Source organism: Botrytis cinerea, chromosome 5 (assembly GCF_000143535.2).
Source record: "Botrytis cinerea B05.10 chromosome 5, complete sequence".
NCBI lineage: Eukaryota > Fungi > Ascomycota > Leotiomycetes > Helotiales > Sclerotiniaceae > Botrytis > Botrytis cinerea.
This window is the reverse complement of record NC_037314.1, coordinates 1768367-1785044: the sequence shown is the minus strand read 5'-3', so window position 1 is coordinate 1785044 and position 16678 is coordinate 1768367. Positions and strand designations below refer to the sequence as shown.

The following is a 16678-nucleotide window of genomic DNA, read 5'->3' as shown; positions in this document are numbered from 1 at the left end:
GCACAGCAACTGCAACCCCCCCCCCCCCTTTCAATTCGCTTCTTACCGCGGTGTTAGGCTCCAGGAATGGGATCTATCAGCGAAAGTGATTGTGCAAAGATCCTTCAAATGATTTTCTTCTACCCTTGTCGCCATGCGACGCCAGTACAAAAGTGGATCAGCTGTAAGTCATGGCAATGCTTACGATAGGATATCGATATCAATGCGGGGGTTCAACCAAGAAAGATACTCAAGTAGTTTAATAGACAATCTATCCCGTTAACATCGAACATGAATCATGATCGTTGGGTTTGTTTTTGATTAAGTTTGTTTGATCTGCTATTTGACGCTCAATTGTTTCATATCGAGTTTATATCGGCCTATAAATCCATTGCGTCAACATGCCCGGCACAGAAGTACCAGCAGGTGGAGACGTTGACAGGGGAATAACGGCTTCTATAATCGTTTTGACCCAGATTGCATTTGCTTTCGTGGTTGTCATGGCAAGATTCTATGCTAGAATCATGATCAAAGGACTTGGGAGGGATGATTGGGCCATGCTTGTTACTTTGGTAAGTATATCTCTTTCGAGATTCATATGATATTGTTCTAACTTAATGGTAGTGTCTTTTTATAACATATGGCGGTCTCATGACACACGAATGGAAACTTGGAGGATTTCGACATCTATATTACCTCGATTTAGAGCAAACAATGAAAGCCGCAAAGTTCAACTACATAATCCAAGTGGTCATTGTCTTCGCCTTTATCACTGGAAAAGCTGCAGTGGGATTTCTTGTTCTTCGAATCATGAGCGGCGATACAACCGCTTGGCGTAAATGGCTTGTCTATGGAGCTATGGGGCTCACTGCTGTGATTAATGGGCTAGATTGTATCTTCACTTACGTGCAATGCAGCCCGCCTAGAGCATTATGGGACTCGAGTATTCCACACACATGCTGGGATCCTAATGTTCAATCTCGATTCGCGATGTTTACTGCAGGTTCGTATTGCAAAGTCTCTATCAACCAAGCAAATTTCGCTGACGAGGTGTATTAGCTGAGAACTGTCTCGCGGACATTGTACTCGCAATCGTGCCTGCCAGTATCATCATGAATCTCAACATGGGTATGAAAAAGCGTGTCAATTTGACTATACTTTTGGGCCTTGGACTTATGTAAGTCAACTCTCTTTCAATTTGAGAGAATAAGCACTAACAACACCAGTGCTGCTGTTTGCTGTATTGTCAAAACAACATTCCTGGGCTCACTAAACGCCCACTCCGATCTTACTTGTAAGCTTACCCAATATATTTCGGTAGTAACACAACAAATCACTAACAAAAACCAGGGAAAACCTACGACTTGCTCGTATGGAGCGGTTCGGAACTTTTTGTTATTATCGTTTGTGGAAGTATTCCTCCACTCAAACCATACTGGGACTTATATGTCAGCGGCAAGACTCCTGGGTCATACGGTAGTCCCGACAATAGCTACAACAGCCATCTCAGCTCATTGCCAACTCGTAGGAAAAGTCGAATGTCGTATATGAAACAAAGTTTGGATACGAACAGTTCATCTGATAATGTTAATCCGCAAAATATACATGGGGATAAATACATACAGCGGACAACGGACATAGAAATTCATAGTATGAGGATTCGACCAGGGGATTCTATGGCATAGATGTGGAGATGTGGTACAAGAAAGAGAAGATCTTCACGAGTTTCATTCTTGATTGTATTACTACCTGTTTATATTGATGATTAGAGTTACTACTGGAAACGGAGTTCACGGCGTACCCTGGGTGTTGGTATATCTGATGTAGATGGAGTTGGGCTTAGATACCCTTGTTTTTTTAAGAGATACCAATGCCTTTTAGAAGCCACTTAGAGTGGATGGGTTATATTCATAGTTTATTTTCTAATGTTTTCACCCAAAATATCATCACCTGAAACATTTCCATACATTTAGCATCTTCAAAGAGGTTGATGTTTCAAAAATTATCCTGCGGTCAATACCGAATCCCCTAAAATATCATTCCGTCTTCTTTCTACACTGACGCACTTTCGGTCTCCTGGGCTCCAGCCAATCCTCCAAAGCACTTTTTCTTTCTCCAAGACTTGACAAACTCTGCAAAGCAAACTTTCTAGTCGATAATCTGGCATCGTTCCACGTTTCACAGATAGTTGCCATGAATTCCTGCACTAGCTTTTCTCTGATCTGTTTGTTTAACTCCTCTCGTCTGTTCACAACCGTGAATGGATATGAAATCCACCACTTCCATCCCAGATCTAGTTCAGACTGCTTCCATGTTTCCTGAAGCGGGTGGTGGATATGAGAGAATAGTGGTGGAGACTTCTGGCTTGTGGGAAGTATTTCGAATCGATAGATAGACGGGTGTTCTAGGGACGACATCTTCGAAATGACAGGGCGGTCGCAGGTTCAAGGCACGATTCTTCGAAATTGATTGTGTAGAATTTTGGGGGTTTTATCTTGATGATAGGGAATGGGCTATTGAAATAGGCTGGATTAATGAAAGAATGTAGATGCGACGTTTCGAAATCCAGAATGTGTTCGGAATTTCATTGTTCTGCCGCAATGTTTTATGCTTCAATTCCAAATGAAAGCTCCTTCTAGAATTAGCTGATCAATTTCTGTATAGTCTGTTACAATGGGAATATTGCAATCTCTTGAAGAAAGTCCAAGTCCAAGATTCGAGTGAATGCTACAGTCGGTTCAAGTCAATAGCTTCGTTAACTTGTATCTTTCAAATGATTGAACTCTTACCCCGCATCTCTACCTACTTTATTATTGTGGTGTTAACGCAGCGAATGGCTTCAATTCAATGGCTATTGTATTATAATCAAAAACGAATATGAAACCTACCACTTCTTGTACATAGCTAGCCCTTTAAGACAGAATCCAACTTGACATTTAGGACTCAGCGTCATAGGTGCCACATCATCCGCATCCTTCTCATACAAATAATTGGCGTCATCTTAACTATCAACATAACCATAGCTGATTTCTCTGCTTTTATTCCTATATAGATATCTGTCTTCCATTCAGTTATCATACTACCACCACCTTGAACCTCAACCTTGGCTTATTTGAAAAGGCTACAACAACAAAGCTTCCCAGATATATCACCGAATACGATGTCGGATCCCAGTGAAATGACGGATGGGCCACTCGATGACTCAAATTCCGGTATAGAACAATTGGTCATTTCCATTTTGCAACAAGAGAATAATAACCCCATACCATACACCAATGAGGATGAGACAAGCTCTGAGACCGACACACAACAAGTAGCCAGCACGCTCAAATCTTTCCCCGAGAATAATACCAGTACAAGCTTGGATACTATGTTAGAGAAGCGCTTGGTACATTCGAACCATTTCCTCGGCTCATCATCGAATTAAGATTGGCGATTTGGGGTCTAGCTTGTTCACAGGTGCGCCAACTCGCAATGGATGTTCATCCAACAGATATATCTTGTGGCTTGGGTGCACCAACACCACCAGTTTTGTTTGTCAACCATGAAAGCCGTGAAGAGGCCGAAAAATATTATAAGAAATTGCGGCTACACTTGGATGCATAAACTATTTAATGAACTCGGAACCATCAAGTCAGTACATTGGTCCTGTCACGATGGACTAGCATTCTGGGGCCGCCTAAGATTCATTCCAATCAGCAATTTGCCGATGAGCTTTACTTTTCAAGAAAGTCAGTGTTTTCTGGGGGTTACTCTCAAGTCGTAGAATTGCTTTTTTTGTTCATAATGAGCTTGATTTGAAAGAATCAAGCAAATCAAACAAATCAAACAAACAAATCAACAGACCAAGCTACCTGGGTTCCATTTCCGTGTCTTTGTTTAGCGAGACAGTTCAATGGAATGAACATTCAACTTTCGAAATTCGATAGAAATTAAGCAGCAGATGATTGAAAATTGTTCTCTTGTATACGGTGATCCGCTTTCCACGATCATGGTAGAATGACTCTGAGAATTTAACAAAAATGTTTTCCCTCGCAAAAGCATGAGTAAGACCTTTTCCAGACTGCTTCAGACTGACTGCCATGGGTAATACGTACATTCCCAATCGATGAAGATTTAGAAACCTTCCTTTACCGGCTCAATGTTTAGTTCTATCCATGTGACTACCTTGGCAAAAGCTGCAATCCATTCATACTCTCTGTCATCGCAAGGTTTTGTCCCATCATTTTCCCTTGCATACTCGAAGTGTGGACGTTCATTTTCCTTCTTATCAACAAAGAACCTTGGCCACTTCTCCGACGAATCGACATCTCTTAGTGGTTCCCATTGCACTCGAGGTCTGGTCAATTGCGGCTCTGTGTATTTATACATCAGACCCTTTAACACTGTTCTTAAACTATCGGCAATGTCTTCTGGGTACTTGAAATCATTAGGTTGCGTTTCAGTCATAGTTGCCGACTCGGCATTTTCTAAAAATGCTCCTTTGCCGCCATTATGTAAGGAGACGTTGGCTAGAGTTTCCTCAAGACCAGTAACTTCGACATCGAGTGGATACTTGGCTACCGTATCAAGAAGTAACCGAAGGTATCGATCATATGGTACTAGTTCAATAACATATCTGCCCGACTTGTGCAGGCGTTGATTAGAGCCCCGATAGTGAAGCAACTTTCTGCTGTTAAGATTTTTCATCGCTAGTCTATCAAGCTGAACCACAAGATGAGTAGTGTTGGGCCGAGGAGCCCCCTGAGATGGATCAAGTGATCTTTTAAGAATTCGTGGATATTTTTCAATCAAGCGCGCCGAAAATTTGATCTGTTCGGATTTCCGTTCATTAAGCTGCATCTTCGCATCCTTGACCCAATTCCAATAGTCCCAGCAATTCTTCAAATTGAGAGAAGATCCAAGCCCATCAAAGTTAATGTCTATGTTGCGTGGACGAGGTCTTCCATACTTGACGAAAAGATCGAGATAACGATAGTCTATGTTCAAGCCAGCTCTAATCAGGCATCTCATTTCTTTGATCATGTAATCCAAGTTTCTCCAGTCACTCAAGAGCATCTGGGGCGATCTTGCGAACAAAGAGTCTGCGTCTGCAGGAGGCCAGCGGTGAAACCAGCACATCTCGCGGTAGAGTGTGTAGTGGTTCACCGCATGCGATATTTCACCTTGTGAGCTGAATAATCGTCCATAGACTATGTGAGAAAGAACACATTCATCGATGTATGGTAGTTTCCAAGAGAGAAGCGATAGTATCTTGATGAATGGTAAATCGCTCAAAACTTGGTGGACTATCTCTCGCGGTAGCTTTTGCAAGCTCCGAACCACGACCGGAAGTTCCCGTGGCCATGGAATAGGCCAAGCATTGGAGTCCATTATGTACCGGATTGGAAAGAATGCTGTCGATTTGGGATATAGTTACTATAATCGAGGGTGATACTGCGGTTTTGTTGTCCTTTGTGCAGAATTCAAATGAGTCACGAATTTGGAGGATTTCTGCTTATTTACAGTGCCCAGCACGATGGGTGCATTAGTGGCCTTGGCTCGCTGAACCCCTGAAATGGCCGATCTTCTGCGCCGTAAATAAGCTTAAAAACCCCCACCTATAGGGCTTTGTGAGTAATCCAAAGGATAAATCCAAAAAAAAAAGCAGTCACAAAATCTCTCGACGTGAACCAATTCTAGTAGCTATGTTGAACACTGAAGAATCATGCCAGAGCTATATCAAAAATCACACCCCTTCTTCGATAGCTCAACAAATTCGACAAGATCAAGAGTTATGCCAAACGCAAGGGCTTCCTAGTCTTTTGGCTCTCTACCTTCCTCACGTCAAATCTCCCTTGGGTGAACAAATAGCAAAAGAGCTATATCCTAAAAATGCGCCGGCTCGGTACTCGTATTCTATAGGAGCGGCTTTGTATACTGGCATAATACAGGGGATTCAAGCCTACCTACATCAAATGACCCCTCAATCTAGGCATGGAAGTCTTCCGGATGCTCTAGGCGGTGCTGCTGAGAATCCACCTTCGATAGAAGATGTTGAGACTGCACTTAGAGTACTTGACTTCTATGTCAAGAGTCAGGATGGCAGTCGTATTGACGGAAAGACACCATTAAACAGTGTAGTACAAGTGTTAAACCAGCGTCTGCGGAGCCCATTTTCCACGGCGAGCGAAAATGTAGCAAAGAGGAGAAGGATAGAAAAAAAATGCTACCTCTGTCACCTTCTGATTACGAATCCTCATCCACAATATCCCGCTCTTTGCAAGCCCTGCGGAAGTTTCAATCTCGCATCAAGTAATATTTCACTGCCCGAAGCCCTGAATCTGGACGGTAAAACGGCATTGGTAACAGGAGGTCGAATTAACCTTGGCTTCTATACCGCATTACGACTCCTTAGATGTGGTGCTCGAGTAATAGTGTCATCTAGATACCCACGAGACGCAGCGGTGAGATATTTAGCGGAGAGCGATTCGGAAAAATGGGTCAAGCGGCTGAGAGTCCTAGGAGCCGACTTCAGAGCAGCGAACGACGTCTTCCATTTGATTTCTGGAATTAAGCAGGTACTAAGGCATTGGAGTGTAGATAGCACACCAAGACTTGACATCCTTATAAATAATGCAGCTCAAACCTGGACAGACTCGGTGAAAGAGGAAAGACGAGCCATTGAATGGGAGAATCAGCTACGACTCGAGGATAATAATTCTGGCAGCCTACTTCTTGAAACCAATTACAATGCTCGGATCAGAGGCGGTGTTCAAAGTTTGAATCTTTTAGCGTTCGATACAGAACAAAAGCGTCTCAACGAGATGTCTACCGAAGAGGCCGGAATAATCGGACGAACAGAAAACATCACTTCAATCCCAACAATGATGGAAGATTCCAAGACCTCTTGGGTTCAAAGCTTACACGAAATACCATATGAAGACGTCATTTCCGCGCATTCCGTCAATACATTCGTCCCCCTAATCCTGATCCGCGAGCTTCTTCCTCTCATGGGTACTTCCCGTCCACATCCAGTAGCGAATGATCGACTCATCAAGCCTCTAGCCCACATAATCAACGTCTCAGCTCGCGAAGGAGTGTTTGAGTCTACGCCCACTAACCGTCACAAAAATGGGTATCATGTCCACACGAATCTCACGAAAGCCGCACTCAATATGCTGACAGAAACCGAAGCAGCAGCAGCATGGCGAGATCGAAAAGTAGCCATGAATAGTGTGGATCCCGGATATTTGAGTGCAGCCAAAGAAGTGATTGAGAATAGGAAGAGGAATGGTGGGTGGGATGGGTGTCCAATTGGATGGGATGATGGTGCTGCGAGAGTACTTTGGAGTGTGGCTGTGGGGGAGAGCGGAAAAGGGGCTGTTTGGGGGAGGTTTTTGAAGGATTTTAAAAAGGGAGAGGGGGAGGAGAGAATCGTGAGATGAATGGGAGGCGTTCTCAGGAGGTGGAGGTGTTTGAGTGATGTTACATCTTGGAGAGTTTCGAGCTGTGTTTCAATTATGGTCGAAAATTCTTTATCCGAAGTTGTACGTCTCTACTAAGAAGCCTGGTTAATTATTATTTGGGACTTCAGCTCCAAAGATATCACTGAATATAGAGAAACCTTCATTTTGAAATTCATGTCTAATAAGTACTACAAGATGATGCTATGATGATACGTGAGTTCCAAACAAGAACTGCATTATTACACATAGGGATATAAGGTTAGATAGCTTTTCGCAAACACGATTTTTGTTCGGTGTATCTCGCTTAGCGAATGTAAATGATGATGGAGATTGTTGTGTAGTTCGAATTCTAGGCTACGAATCATGATAAACACAAATTCACAATGTACCAAAACAGTTTGATCCATTTAATTTTAATGTTCACACCTCCGTAAAGATAGTGATTAATGTTGGATAACATGTCACTATTGCGCGGGCTATTCTTCAACACTTCAAGCCAAACATCATAAATTTACTACGTGATAGAGTTGGAATATTATGGAATTATTGTTGGCATGACAAGTGAAATGAAATTTAATTGAGAGGAGCAAACTAATCAACCTTGCTAGTAACCACCGTAAAGCTCCAGACGTTCAACTGATCCATAAAATCATCTAATTGTCCCCATCAGGCCCCCGATAGCAAACTTCATACACTGAAATACCTTCCTCTTCAGCAATTTGTCTCTTCAGTGCATAGAATTCTTTCTTTCTTCTTACCAACTCTTCTGATTTCTCCCTCCGAACTATGATTTGAAATTCGACAATGGCATCTTCAGGGATGATCAGTGGCCTGCGAGCAGAAGTCCAATCATTGCGGTACGCACGATATCTCAAATAATCCATATTAAAACCCACCCAGCCCGGAGAAAATTCTTTGTACCATTCCTCGAATCTCGCCAAGTTCTTTTTCGACACTTCTCGGGGGTGCTTTGTGAATAAATCCAGAGCGCAGTCAATATCCATTGGGTACTCTAATGCAAGATCTCTCTCTGTATACGGGAGATGCTTGGTTTGGTCCTCAAGAACAAAAGTTAGGCGGTTCAACCTGTTCATGCGCGCGAATATGTCCCTGATGTATTTCAAGAAGTCATTGCAATGGTATGTGCCTTTGTACATCCCAGGAATTGAGAGTATGAGGTGCGAGATATTTTTCCAAAAGCGAAGATCAGACCAGAGATCCCGAAACATTGAAATGGGACGCCACCTTCTGGAATAGAGAACAGCCATTCTCTCTTTATCGTCTTCCGTACGAATGTATATCGAATCGACTTTGAAGTTAAAAGCAATCTTTTTCTGCAGGCATGGGCCCGGCACATCCTTACAGATAAAACCTACTCGCACCAATCGAAAATCCTCTAAAATCACTGTACAGGAGATTAGCAGCTGTGAGCAAACTTCTCAAAAAAAATGGAAACCTTAATTTGGATTGCAAGCAAGATTTTCGACAACGGTGCATCTCTTGAGCAATCTGCGCTATAAAGATATAAAAGAAGAAATGGATCTTACCGTCTAAAGCTTCTTTGCATACTAGCATTGTATTAAGTATAGTGTAATTGGATTTATACGTGTTATACTCCCTTGGACGTCTGAAAGTATTTCGAAGATCCCTCTTTCTCGGAATAGACTTTATGAGAATGATTCTTGGGCCAGGAAAAGTCATTTTCCATATTATTCGTCGTAACTCAAAGGGAAAGTTTGGAAATAGTGTGAACGTTGCCAAGTTTTCGAAAGGTTGGATGCTAGTTGGTAGCGAGCTATCTTGAATTAAGCCAGATTGAGTGACTGAAATTCCGGAAGACAATTTAGAATGGCAGATAGAGATTTGAGACAAGATGTATGGGTCTGGGATGTAACCAGACATGACGGGAAGTCCAGTGGTTGCATCAGAAACTTCATCGAGACTGTTGGTTTCGGGAAGAACCTTGGCTTGATCCACATCTGTACGATTTTGAGATGAGGTTTTTGGCTTTTGGTACGTAGAGGAACAAGTATCTTGAGTCTTGTCGACTTGTGCATCTCGGGTACTATCATCGTCGATCCTTAAATTAGATCGTTTCTCCATTATATCGAGCTTCCTCGTTGAAAGTGAAGAGGGAAGGTATCGGCAACGACGTGAATGGATGATGCCGGGATGATGATGCTATCTCATATTTATCGAGATTATAAGTAATTCTGAGCCGGGTATCTATGCTAGCCCTAATCTTCCCTGCGAAATAAGCACCTAGTTGAATAAAACTGTTCTAAAGAGGCAGGAAGACGGAGGCTGTTTTAATTCTTGCCTTAATTTTGTACGCATAGGGTTTAGTCAAGCCCGACAAAAAGAACCTAGATTCAGCGGTAAATTATTCGTGTTCAGGCGAGAAAGAACAGCCAAGAATAGTAGTTCGTGTTGAATAGCTTTGTCTGAAGCTCGCAGAGTAAACAGGTAAGATTGAGTGTGGAAACTATCGTTCGATTTCGATTTAGGTTCAGTAGACTCTGTAAAGAAGCAGAGGCAGGCTCAGTTCGGATAAAAGGCCCAAAGAGAGCTTGTGATGAAGTCGCGCGTCTTCGTATAGAGAGGAGGCTGCTGGGGCCTGAAAGCCGCAGTTGTGCTAAACAAAGTACTCAAGATAGGATGTACTTCGTAAATCTGAGTATGAAGAAAATTACGAGTCTCTACAGATGTAGATCTGATGGATTTTCCTTGTTCTTTGACTGTAGAAGAGAAAATTGAAGTGGAGGAAACAGTTCAAATAGCATATCACTGTTTGGAAAAGTATCAGATCTATGAGAAACTGTCGAAAGATTGACCAGTAATAGAATGATTGACCTTTGTTCCGATTCAAATGTCGTTGAAGGGTATAGAAGTGGGTTGTTGTTCAAGGTAATTACAAGAGGAAAATTGTTCTTGTCTAGGTGTATCCTTTATATTTATATATACATCTCTCTCTAACTATAGAAATCTGAACTCATCTCGGCCAAACTCCGGGCTCGGGTTTGAGAGGCATTATTTGGAGGAGTAGCATTGATCTTGGTGAATCTTTAGTTGAGGCTGTACTGGGCATAAATTCAAACAAACAAAGTGATATATATCCACTAATACAACAGATCCCTTCTTAGAAGCAATACTTGCGAGCACACAACGAAATACTCTTGGTTAATGATTTAGCTTTAGATTATTTATTACATTTGATTCTTTCTTTTACTTGAAGGAGTTCTTTTACTCATCAATGATATATTTTGAATCAACTCAAAACGCAAATATTTACACCATTTGCGTCTTCAAGCAATAGCACGCACAGCTTTTACTGGCTTTTAAAGCTTTGCCTCTAATCTGCAATCCTTCGGCTGTCTCTTCATATCTTCACTCAATTTCAACAGCGACCTCAAGAATCTATCACTTGAAAGGATCTTGTAACTTCCCACCTCATCAACTTTCACATTGAGTGTTCCAGTAAGCACTTGTTCAACATTTCATGGCAGTCTCATCACCTCCTTCATTTACCAAACCTCTCACTAATCACTCTTCATACATATAGTAAAGAACAATCAGGATGTCTCGTAAGAACACTCATGTCCCAATTTTCGAAGTAGCATTCGCAAACTGCTATATATCAGACGACCGACCTCGCAGTGCAAACAAGCTAGTTCCATCAAGGTCAATTCCTTATTTGTCGTTCGGAGATGATTTGTATCAAGAATCTGGTCCTCAGAATGAACCAAAAATCAGTTCTAACTTCAAAGCTGTAAAGCCAATTGGTGATTTTCTCAGAGATGGCCCAACTTCACTCGAGTAAGTGTGGATCAAGTATTTGCACAGTTGATATCGAATATTTTGGACTAACAGTTAGCAGTTTCTGGAAATTGTTTAAGATGCTCCCTGTCGGAGTACGAAACAGGATTTACAAGCTTTTGATATTCGCTTGGTCCCCAGATGCCCAGTTTGCACGCCTCTCTCGCAATGGAAGACGATTTTCTATCTCCAGAAGAGTTTCCGAGGTACAACGAGCTCTTCCTCCTATCCATTACTTATCAGACGATGTTTTGGGTCTTACAGAAGATGATCTTGAGGACTGGACAAATGAGAAACATTGGGATCAGTCAGAAGGAATGCTTGATTTCTTCAAGCCAAACGAATACCAGAGTATTCAGAAATTAATATGGCTTTTGGAAAAAGTTGAATATGCACTCCAACTCGATGAACCAAGCAGCAACAACCCTACCACGGGCGAGAAAGGAAATGGCAAAGAGATACAAAAGATGGACGTCGTATATGATGGATATATCAATCTCTGGAAAGAGATTGTCGACTTCTTCTGGGACAACGTTGTTATTGACTTTGGCGAACGTCTAAATTTTGGCACTATTGTTTTAAATGAGTCTAAGAAACAAAAAATTGTATTTTGATCCCTCCCTAATCCGAATTCCGAACTAACCGACGTGTAGGTACAAATTCGTCGATGTACCACTAAGGACAATCATGCAGAAGTTAAACATATATGTTTACACGTGGACAACATTTGGCATTACCAAGAGCACACTGTGGATGAGCAATTCTCGGACCATTGCGAACTCTGTCGATTCTTACTTCTCTGTAAATTTATCACAGAGCATTTTCAATGCGTCAAGACATTACTACTCTACCTTTCTTTAACAAAAGACGACCTTATCTACTTCCACAAAAACACGCGCGATGTAGCTTTAGATGTTGTGAAGGCAATTAAAGGATTGCAAATCAGTGATGAGTTCGATGTCAGAGTGCGGGTACTAAATCCTAGAAATGGGAGAGCTAGTGATAAAGAACTAGACTATTTATCCAATAAAGCCCGCCAAATATTTCTGAAGTGTTTGGAACCGCATACTATCACCAATACCAAAAAAGCGAACTAACTCCGCTATTCGGAGTTGGCGAGAACCAATCGACGCACTGAAATAATCAGGATAGCATATAGCTTGGGAGGGCTAAAGAAGTATCTTTTAACGGAAAGATATTTTCAAAAGGAAATTCGCAATATTAACAGTGGTCTTGCTTTTGTTTTCAAGCAGTTTAAGATGCAGAGTTCATGCTTCTGTTTTCAGGAACGGGATAATTGGTCTACAATTATACATGCTCACACTTGAGAGTGCAGCGAAAACTTTGTTTATAGCAGGAACAAAAGTAGTAACCAGATTTCATAATACAGAACATCTCAATGTGACAGTAAACAACCTGGTGTTCTGAACTTGTGCTTGCATTTTCGACTCAACTTGAGGAATATCTGGCCTCGAAGCCACGCCCGTGTGCAGAGAGATTATGTGATTTTCAAAATCGATTAGTAAGTCGGCTTATGGTACTTTTACAAATCATTCCTAACCATGCTATAATTCTGACCGTGTCTGATGAGGCATACAGAGGTTCATAGATTTGGCAGTTCCCGATTAGCCTCGAGGTGGCCGATTGCGTTGATGTTTAGTTGAGGAGTACACACTGTAGATACCAATGAAGTGTCCGTCAACTTTGTCTTTCAACTTTTTCTTTGTACTTATTTGACAATCAGTCCCATGTTATGGTGAGATCGCACGAGTCAGAAAGTAGCATGTATAGCTGAAGTTAGCTATGATATCCATGTCTGCTATACAATACGCAAGGGTCGAGTTACAAATTAACGAAAACTGATCATACTTGCACTTGAGCGGTCTTGCGCTTTATGGCGTTATCATGAACCGTGGCTGGATTCTAGAGGACATTTGAAGTTTTGATTCCGAGCAGAGAAATTGTTGCGGGATGCTAAGCAAGTCAACGAAGAAGATCATGATGATGTCGGGTGATTTTGCGACGCTGCTATTGCCACCAGCATTCTTCCTATACATTCTTCCACATGTATATGCCGCAATGAATGAATTTCTCTTTGTTTCAAAGCCTTTTGATATTCTACTTCTATACTCCAACCTTGCTTTCATTTTGTGCACTCTCTGGATTGCATTCTCTGTAGTTCGATTGCGACGATCATTGGAAAGAAGAAAACTCCCACCGAGGTCACCAACTATGGGGATTGAGGTCGACTCGAGAAAACCCGGAGGTACCGTAAAGCTCAGTGCCATCAAAGCTGCGTAGAGCAGGGGGTTGATACGTAGCGAAAGAGAAGAGGGCACCCTTTGTTGTCGGGATTCAAGTTGCCGTGAAAAGTTCGTTATTGTAGAGGAGAGGGTAGAGTAGAAGCAGAGGTTAAGGTTCCCATATAAAAGGAAAGAAAATGACTTGCTGGCAAGATGATGTTTGTGGTAAATTCCAATGCCCGGAGAAGTGGAAAGAAACAGAAGGCGCAGGAAGGGCGCAGGAAGAGGATAAGCTTGGTTCGATTTATCAGACAAGCTGGTCATCACAGATCCTGCTGTCAGGCAAAGTAGAAGATGTAACAAACATTGGAGAGACTGAGGTTGTGAGAATGAATGTCGTCTACCATGGTCTTGATATTGATGAACAAGTATTAAGAAAAGTGGGCACATTCTCTGCGTTGAGCAAAGCTGAGTATGACAGGATTTCTGCCAGATTTGATCGTGGGATTAGCTTAAGTGACGAGTGTCAATGAAAGCATATCGAACAAATTCCAATGTCAATCGAATTTGTATCAAACAGATTTGGCGTCTCTGTCGAAGCATTCAATTGACAAAGCCCAGGCGAGTCTTTTCATTCCCTTGAAAATTGTTTTGGTTCTTAATATCCATCAGGATACAATCTGGCGAACTAACAACCTGGATTGTTTATTGCTGCAGAAGAAACAAATGGTTCAATGTAATTTCTCCCAGCTTCTGGTTTTTTGTCGTCGTCGTCGTCAAGGTTGACAGGAGTAAGTAGTGACAAAGTTTGGTGAAGTACACAATATGGGGAAGCAAAGCTTAGTGTCTGTGCTAGACTGCAGCTCTAGTGCTGCAAGCTACTAGAATTTAGTCTTAACAACCTCAGTCATTTAGCAGACAATAAAGAATTTCTAATTACAATTACACGGTATTCCAACAGCTTCTTTCCACATGAGAAGGCCAATTTCTGCTAAATACAAACACATTTCCTCTGACACACCCCTAGAATCCAGTAGGGTCAGCTATGGCTCTTTGCTTCAATAAGCCACACTGCTTTAGCTCCCAGGTTTCTACTCACATGGGAACTACCCTAGCAATGCGCCAACGAATCACTTCTCCGGAACGTACAGCTCAACAATATAACCTTCTGTGGACCTGAGATCCGTTCTCTTATCGCCCGATATCCCCATTTAAACTTACTTTCAAAGCCCGGTTCAAAGCCCGGAGAGTAACCATGAACTGGAGGGTTTCTCAGTGCCTAAAGTTCAGCGGAAATGGAGTAGTTATTCCTGCCCCGCTACGTTCAACAAGTTTACTGTCATGCCGCATTATCAATTCCTTCACATTTGCATCATATTGCCCACCTTCCACAGTCATGAAAGTGTAGCATTCCAGGGGGGGGACCCGCCCAAGTTTGGGTATAAGTCGGTTGCACCTCGAAAGCTCGTTCTTCATTGAATCCATCAAACGAATGTAACAACATGGGACACTTAGAGAGGGTAACGAAAGTTGCAGTAACGCAAGCAGAGCCGGAATGGTTGGACCTTGAGAAAGCTGTAGAGAAAACCTGTCGGCTTATAGTGGAAGCAGCTACGAATGGAGCAAAGCTCATTACTTTCCCCGAATGCTGGATACCTGGGTACCCAGCTTGGATCTGGTATGTATATCAATCCAGCATCCTTTAAATTGAGGGACCAACTAACACGAACAAATTTTAGGACCCGCCCTGTTGATTTCGAGTTGTCTACAGTATACATTAAAAACTCGTTGAAAATCGACTCTCCTCAGATGGCACGAATTTGTGCATGTGCAGCTAAAAACAACATCACTGTGTCAATTGGATTCTCAGAAAATGACAACAACTCTCTCTATATTTCTCAGGCAATTATAAGGAATGACGGCGATATTATAATGACAAGAAGAAAACTAAAGCCTACTCATATGGAGAGGACCACATTTGGAGAGGCATCTGGAAATTGCCTGAAGAATGTAGCAGAAGTTCCAGGTATTGGTAGGATTGGTGCTTTGGCATGCTGGGAGCATGCTCAACCACTATTGAAGTACAATACAATACTTCAGAAAGAAGATCTTCATGTGGCTGCTTGGCCACCCGTTTTTGAGCATGACGGGGGTCTGGGACTTTGGTCAATGTCTAAGGAGGGTTTGTTACATATTCAATTTCACAATAGAGCCTGCTCTATGCTCACATAAACGCAACAGGCACCCAGAATTTATCACAAACATACGCAATCGAATCTCAAGCATTCGTTCTTCACACAACAGCTGTTTTGACTCAAAAGGGCATTGATAGAATGAACACGAGCGCCGGCGCTTTAATGAACACCTCTGGGGGAGGAAGTTCAGCAATCTTTGGTCCCGACGGTCGAAAGCTTTCTACGGACATTCCAGAGGCTACAGAGGGTATAATTTATGCGGACTTACATCTAGATGACATACTTAAGTGCAAAACGTTCATAGATGTCGGTGGCCATTACAGTCGCCCTGATATGCTGTGGCTTGGCGTCGATGATAGAGAAAAGAAACATTCTCGGAATCAGGAAGATTGAATTGAGACTATTTGCAAAGAATGTGGAGAGTATGTTCTTCAAGTGGAATCTTTTTATGAGATTATTGAGCGTGTCTAGTTGTACTAGCGAGTATAATGGCTTTTCAATATCTGTTGATATTACCTCGGTGGTGATTACGACGTCTTGGTGATAGGCACATGGTTTAATGTATTGTATTGCATCTTCTATCTATTCAAGGTTTGGAGCTACGAGAGCTATATGCAATACGCTCGTCCGCTAGCGCGCCAGTGCACTCACTTGTACATATTGACGCATGTCGCAACGATATACAATGCACGTATAGTTTCTGATATCTCTCCTACCATATGGATTTTGAGTCTTTAAAGAAAACTTCAAGATACCGCCGCGGGTTTCGTGGATATATTAGCTGAAATGCGTGCACGTTGATAAATCCAGGACTAAAGCCTTTTCACGGGAGCAACTGTCGTCTTCAAGTGGAGAATAGAAGTCTTCGAGGGAAGGACTCCATCGAGCCCTAGTAGAAGAGCTTGTCATTCATATACGAGGGCTAGTCGCCCATTATCAAAGTTTATGTAGCTTTTCTCTGTGAGATAGAAAGTTGGTTTGGTCTGAACAGCATCTT

At 42.1% G+C, this 16678-nt stretch overlaps 6 protein-coding genes across 6 annotated transcripts; 4 read left to right on the top strand and 2 right to left on the bottom strand.

The window, feature by feature from the left end:
* Positions 1 to 287: 287 nt before the first annotated feature.
* On the top strand, positions 288 to 1937 carry BCIN_05g05010 (hypothetical protein). Its single transcript, XM_024693047.1, has 5 exons — positions 288 to 551; positions 604 to 982; positions 1039 to 1156; positions 1206 to 1273; positions 1330 to 1937. The coding sequence occupies exons 1-5, from the start codon at positions 381 to 383 to the stop codon at positions 1662 to 1664; spliced, it is 1071 nt and encodes a 356-aa protein (XP_024548832.1). The 5' UTR covers positions 288 to 380; the 3' UTR covers positions 1665 to 1937.
* Positions 1938 to 3912: 1975 nt separating this feature from the next.
* Positions 3913 to 5416, bottom strand: BCIN_05g05000 (hypothetical protein). Its single transcript, XM_001559711.2, has one exon. It carries the CDS (start codon positions 5350 to 5352, stop codon positions 4096 to 4098), a length of 1257 nt encoding a protein of 418 aa, XP_001559761.2. The 5' UTR covers positions 5353 to 5416; the 3' UTR covers positions 3913 to 4095.
* Positions 5417 to 5605: 189 nt separating this feature from the next.
* Positions 5606 to 7590, top strand: BCIN_05g04990 (hypothetical protein). The gene has a single exon (XM_001559712.2). It carries the CDS (start codon positions 5667 to 5669, stop codon positions 7404 to 7406), a length of 1740 nt encoding a protein of 579 aa, XP_001559762.2. The 5' UTR covers positions 5606 to 5666; the 3' UTR covers positions 7407 to 7590.
* A 404-nt stretch (positions 7591 to 7994) lies between these two features.
* BCIN_05g04980 (hypothetical protein) lies at positions 7995 to 9577 on the bottom strand. The gene is made up of 2 exons (XM_024693046.1): positions 8975 to 9577; positions 7995 to 8832 (listed from the first exon to the last, which is right to left on the bottom strand). The coding sequence occupies exons 1-2, from the start codon at positions 9528 to 9530 to the stop codon at positions 8081 to 8083; spliced, it is 1308 nt and encodes a 435-aa protein (XP_024548831.1). The 5' UTR covers positions 9531 to 9577; the 3' UTR covers positions 7995 to 8080.
* A 1351-nt stretch (positions 9578 to 10928) lies between these two features.
* Positions 10929 to 12015, top strand: BCIN_05g04970 (hypothetical protein). Its single transcript, XM_024693045.1, has 2 exons — positions 10929 to 11243; positions 11305 to 12015. Exons 1-2 carry the CDS (start codon positions 11005 to 11007, stop codon positions 11855 to 11857), a joined length of 792 nt encoding a protein of 263 aa, XP_024548830.1. The 5' UTR covers positions 10929 to 11004; the 3' UTR covers positions 11858 to 12015.
* Positions 12016 to 14901: 2886 nt separating this feature from the next.
* On the top strand, positions 14902 to 16356 carry BCIN_05g04960 (hypothetical protein). The gene is made up of 3 exons (XM_001559716.2): positions 14902 to 15164; positions 15226 to 15668; positions 15728 to 16356. Exons 1-3 carry the CDS (start codon positions 14989 to 14991, stop codon positions 16072 to 16074), a joined length of 966 nt encoding a protein of 321 aa, XP_001559766.1. The 5' UTR covers positions 14902 to 14988; the 3' UTR covers positions 16075 to 16356.
* Positions 16357 to 16678: the final 322 nt, after the last annotated feature.